General features: G+C 50.3%; 1 protein-coding gene across 1 annotated transcript; it reads left to right on the forward strand.

The window, feature by feature from the left end:
• The first annotated feature begins 1,720 nt into the window (after positions 1 to 1,720).
• LOC131896932 (zinc finger protein 251-like) lies at positions 1,721 to 4,642 on the forward strand. Its single transcript, XM_059247780.1, has 3 exons — positions 1,721 to 3,029; positions 3,255 to 3,387; positions 3,737 to 4,642. The coding sequence occupies exons 1-3, from the start codon at positions 3,000 to 3,002 to the stop codon at positions 3,967 to 3,969; spliced, it is 396 nt and encodes a 131-aa protein (XP_059103763.1). The 5' UTR covers positions 1,721 to 2,999; the 3' UTR covers positions 3,970 to 4,642.
• The last annotated feature ends 840 nt before the right edge of the window (positions 4,643 to 5,482 follow it).

Genomic DNA, 5,482 nt, shown 5'->3' on the forward strand with positions numbered 1-5,482 from the left:
TAAAAGGTGCCTGCCATGTTTATCAGTGAACACAGGCGCTGTCACCAGCCTGAGCTCAAAAATTATAATGGACTTTTCTATTCATTTCTGTTTATTTCCAGATGCTGCTTGCTAGAGGTAGGTAAAGCTCTGTGCCAGTAACCACATGCTTTCAGCTGCCAAGCATTAAGTTATCCCATATTCCCAAATGTGCAGGAGTGCCGGGAGCAGGAGGTATCAGACAGGTTCCATCTAGTCTGGAGGTAATTTTGACACTTGGAAGACAACCTTGGCATCATTATCATCTCATTATAATGATGAAAACCACCCACAGGCTCCCTGAGAGATGCAACCAAATTAGCAAAGAATAAAGGTGGCACCGTGATCCTTGGAAATAACTCTTCACAAAGAACTAGGACATGGCTGGTATGGAGGCTATGCTTGTGATCACGGTACTTAGGAGGCCAAGGCAGAAGGATTGAGCATCCCACACCAATCTGGGTAAAACTGTCTCAAAACAAAGCTCTCAAAATTTCATTGATAGCATTATGCCACAATTGTCATAAACTAGTCCTAGTAAAAAATCCAGGCTGCAAGGTCATCCTTTCTGGCACAGGCCTGTAATCCTAGCACTGGGCAAGGCTGAAATAGGACGATCACCACAAATTCAAGACCAGCCTGAGCTAGTGAATTCTAGGGGAATATGGGGTAGAACGTGAGAACCTGTCTTTATAAAGCAACCGCTGTTGCGGGAATCTTTCTGGAATGACCGCTCTGACACCAGTGAGAATGGAAAAGGTGTCCCCTTTTGACTGAAGCCAGGACAGCTCCTGAAAGGCTTCGATCCTGGGTCCAGTCTGTATACTTGTTTCATACTTTAAAACGACAAGGTGGGGCAGGCAAGCAGCAATGACCCATGGCCCATTATTTCAGCTATCTCTCCAGGTCATTCTGTTTCAGGTAGCGAGTAATGTCATGTTTGGCAAATCGGCAGTACACACAGTGCTTTAAGTAAAGCACTAAATAAGTCAACAGATCAATATCTAACAATTGATCTTTTCTATTTCACTGTTACACAAAGACTCAGGCCTTAGATCTACCCTGGGAGAAGAGGATACATTCTAACTCTCTATTCATGACCATGAATAGAGAGTTAGAATGAGGCTGTCAGCCTCAGGAACTGCTTGGTTACTTGCCAGCAGTACTACCCGGTGAGAGAAGAACCTGCAAATTCAGAAACAGCATCAAAGGAAGCTTTGTAGCCAGGAGGCTATTCAGAAGACCCAGGCAGGACAATTGAACAAATTCAAGGCTAGCCAAGGCTTCATAATGTCCGTTTGAAAAACAAAGGCTTTGTTTCTGTGTGGCTTAAACGCCCACAGGTACAATTGAGATTACATCACGACTGATTTTTCCAACAATTTCCACATTTTAAAAAACATTACACTGTGGCAGTGAATTGGAGGGCTGGAGAGATGGCTCAGCAGTAAGTATTCTGTCTAATCTCCGCCGGCTCAAATTTGTGTGCAGAGTGCGAAAATTATTTTGGGCAAAAGATAGTTCTAGTTTTAAACAATCTTTCTTTGTCCCAGCCACCAACTCTGTCTCCTTTGTTTTACCAAGTTCGTTCCCTCCACCCCCACCTCTTTTCTCTTCTCCTTCTCTCTCTCTCTCTCTCTCTCTCTCTCTCTCCTCCCCTCCCCTCCCTTTCTCCTCCTTTCCCCTTTCTCTCTCTCTTTTTTAAAACAGGGTCTCTACATAGCCCTGGCTGTCCTGAATTCCCTATGTAGACCAGGCTGGTCTCGAACTCATGGAGATCTTCCTGCCTCGGCCTCTCAAGGGCAGGGATTAAGCTCAGCTGTTGTGGCTTTTTTGAGATAGGGTCTTGCAATATAGTTCATGCTGGTCTGGAATTCGTAATCCTCTTGCCTCAGTTTCTCAAGCACTGGGATTTACAGACCTGCCCCAAACACTCAGTTCAGGTGTTACTTAACCCGTGCTTTACTAGCGACTTGGTTTATGAACAAGAGGAAAGGCAGCGGAACGCCGTGGATTCGGCAAGCACCGGCAGGGGCGTGGTGAGCATCCCCGGGCCCCGCCCAGCCCGTGCGTAGGGGCGCCGTTCTCCGAGACCCTAAAGGAGCTCCGGAAGTGCGCGGCCACCGGCGCCGCGCGTGCGTAGCTGGGCTGCTCCGCCCCCAGTCGGCAGTCCGCTTGCCCCCTGAGCGCGGGGCCCGGCCCGGTGTAGGTGGGTGGCTGGTCCCGCGGGCTCGGGCCGAGGTGAGGCTCCCGCGGTCGGTCCTGTCGCTTTGCAGGTGGGCACGGCCGGCCGGTCCGCAGGTGCAAGGGCGCCGAGTCGTGGAAAGACCGCGCCGAGCCCACAGACGCGGCGGGTCTCGGGCTGGCTGCCTCCGCTTCTGGCCCAGGGCGCTGATGATGCTGCGACACCTGGGAGGAGGGAGAGTGGAGGAGGAGGAGGAGGCAGCGGTCTCGGCCAGACGGGCCACCCAGCAGCGGGAGGACCGGTGGGAGGGACGAGCCGCTGGCGGCGACGCCGCCTTGGGAGGCATGGCTGTGAAGGACGATGGCCTTTAGGTTTGGCCCAGAGCTGACCCTCGCCGCCTATTTGGTGTCCTCTCACACCCGCAACCCCTGAGGCCTACCGGGATGAGTCCCACAGCCTTTCCCAGGCTGGCCCTCTAAGGCTGAGGCGGTGCTATGCGCCCATTCTTGGTGTCCTGGTGCATGGCTGGAACTTCCAGCTTGCATCGTGCCTGGGGCAGTTCTCAGTTTGGATAGCAGCACGGGACAGGTCACACGTTTGGCTCTCACGGCTTCAGTACACCCCCCGAAGGCCACTTCAGAAGCAAGGGCTGTCGTCTTCCTCTGACCATCTGTCCACTGCCCTAGCTGAATGGGGCTGAGTTTGTCTGTTTTCTCTCCCTGAGAGTAAGTTGGGGAGGCCTCAGACCGGGGCTGCCTCCTACCTACCACGGATTCCAAGGTGGTTCACGGCCCAGATGGCTGCCAAGTCCTGCTCCGGGGCTCTGGTGAGTTATTCTTTCTCCCTACTGCCCTGATCACAAGCTCTCTCTAGAGCTGTGAGGTGAGCCGATAGTGGAAAGAACCAGGATGCAGACTGCAACCTCTCATAGGGATAGTGCTCTGTGTTCAGTTGGTCTTTGCCTGGTCCCCTGGTCGGTCTCAGTTCTGCTACCCCATCAGAAACCAAGAAGCCACACCCCTGGTGCACTCTCAGCCTATTGTCATTCCAGGGAGAGATGCCTCTGACCTTCCAGGATGTGGCTGTGTACTTCTCCAGGGCAGAAGGGCAGCAGCTGGGCCCCCAGGAGCGGGCGCTGTACCGGGATGTGATGTTGGAGAACTATGGGAACGTGGCCTCACTGGGTGAGAACTGCCCTGGAGTCCTGGCTCACATGGGGAGTCTCGAAGGGACTTTGGGGCTGATTTGGCTCTTAGATTCCCAAAGAAAAGAGACTCCTGCTCTTGTCCCCAGTTACCAGTCTACCTAGTTCTAGGGACTCTTTTCCTTGTTGCCAATGGCCTCACAGTGTCATCCTTTCCCCATCTAATAATAGAGTTCTTAGGCATTTAAACTCCCTTGCCCCTTGGTCTCCCCTGACCAGTGTGCCCATGCAGGCAGAATACTCTATCTGGTGCGGAGGACCCAGCAGGCAGGGTCCCGCTCCATCCCTCCAGGCTGCAGCAGCTCACCCAAGGTCCTCATCCTCAACAGGATTTCCAGTCCCTAAGCCAGAGCTGATCTCCCAGCTGGAGCAAGAGGAGGAGCTGTGGGTCCTGGATCTTCTGGGGGCTGAAGAACCAGAAGTCTTAAGAAGTTGCCAGAGAGGTAAGCGTAAGCCAGAGGCTGGTCTCAGGAATGGCCTCCCAGTCCTGCCTTTGGTAGCTGGCGTGAGGGCTAGAAGTGAAGGCAGATATGGTGATGGTATACAGTCCAGCCCTCTCTAAAGGAAGACATAGCTCCTGTGTATGCACATGCTTAAAAGGTTTTCCTTTGCCGGTGCATTTGCTTTGCCCTAAAGAAAAACCCAAGCAAAACCAAACCAAGATTATAGTTTCTGGTCGTAACATGTTATGTTCTTTCACACACCTTCATGAACTTTTTTTGTAGAATATTCTTTCTCTTTTCATGCTAGCTACAGGTTCTGTATCATGCTCCTTTCTCCTTCATCGCTTCCTCTTCAACCCTCAATTTTGGTCAGCAGTACTTCCTGGTTCTTTCTCTTTCTGGAGGCTAGGTCTTTTTGCGTTGCTCAAACACGTATCAGACACCTTGGATCAAGTCATCCCTCCTGGAGCCTCAGCCTCCATAGTAGCTGGGACTAAAAGTGCATGCCCCACTACATCTGGACCGTTAGCGTTCTTTATAATGTCTCTTGGATCCCTCCCTCCCTTCCCCTTGCCTCAGCTTTCTCCTGTAGCCAGGGCTGCCCTTGAACTCTGTGTAGATGAGGACAGCCTTGAGCTGCTGATCCTCCTGCCTCTGCCCCTCAGGTGCTAGGATTACATTATAGGCGTGTGCAACCACACCTGGCCCTTTGGAGGTGTACTGTAGCGGTTCTGCTTTAGTGACCAGCTCTGTCTTTTGACTCTCAGCTGCTGCTGAGATTCTTTCTGTTTCCTGCGCTTTTCCTCTTGTTCCTCTCTGTCCTGCTCTGTCACATGTACTGTGCCTCACTGTCAGAGAGCATATAGTATTTCATCAGTCACGGCCTCACATTTGCTGTTATTTTATCTTGAAAAGTTGAGTATATATCAATTGTTTGCTCTTTATCAGTTGTTGGTCCCATCACCAAAAATGAATGTATCATCATTTCTGAGTGATTGACTCAGAAAGGCTCTTTTGAACAATATATCCCCTGAATTTTTACACATTTGAAATTGGCTACAAAAAAATTGTCCTTTTCTTTTCTAAAATTGGGGGCTTAGATCGTTGATTTATAATTTTTCTTCTTAAAGCTGTCTACAGCTAGGCCTTTGAAAGTACAGTCTTAAATACAGTTCACATGTTTACAAATACTACTGTTGTGTATGTCTGTTTTGGGGTATGCGTACTTTAGCTCAGCTAACTGCAGAGGTCAGAGACATTAGATCTGCAGAAGTTACAGGCATTGTAAGCTGCCAAGTGAGGGTACTGGGTACCAAACTCAGGTCCTCTGGAGAGCAGTATATGCTTTTGACTGATACATCTCTCTGGCTTTGTGTGTGTGTGTGTGTGTGTGTGTACTATATATTGAACTAATGTATGTTAGGCAAGTGCCCTACTAATGAGCTATATCGTGAACCCTTTTTGTGTCTTTTATTTTTATTTATTTATTTTTTTGGTTTTTTCGTGACAGGGTTTCTCTGTGTAGCTTTGCACCTTTCCTGGAACTCACTTGGTAGCCCAGGCTGGCCTCGAACTCACAGAGATCCGCCTGGCTCTGCCTCCCGAGTGCTGGGATTCAAGGCGTGCGCCACC

This window comes from Peromyscus eremicus, chromosome 20 (genome assembly GCF_949786415.1).
Source record: "Peromyscus eremicus chromosome 20, PerEre_H2_v1, whole genome shotgun sequence".
Lineage (NCBI taxonomy): Eukaryota > Metazoa > Chordata > Mammalia > Rodentia > Cricetidae > Peromyscus > Peromyscus eremicus.

Coding starts and splice junctions, on each gene's coding strand:
- LOC131896932 (XM_059247780.1), top strand. CDS start 3,000: ATGGCTGCCAAGTCCTGCTCCGGGGCTCTG. Junction 3,030..3,254: donor AGTCCTGCTCCGGGGCTCTG/GTGAGTTATTCT, acceptor TTGTCATTCCAG/GGAGAGATGCCTCTGACCTT. Junction 3,388..3,736: donor TGGGAACGTGGCCTCACTGG/GTGAGAACTGCC, acceptor CATCCTCAACAG/GATTTCCAGTCCCTAAGCCA.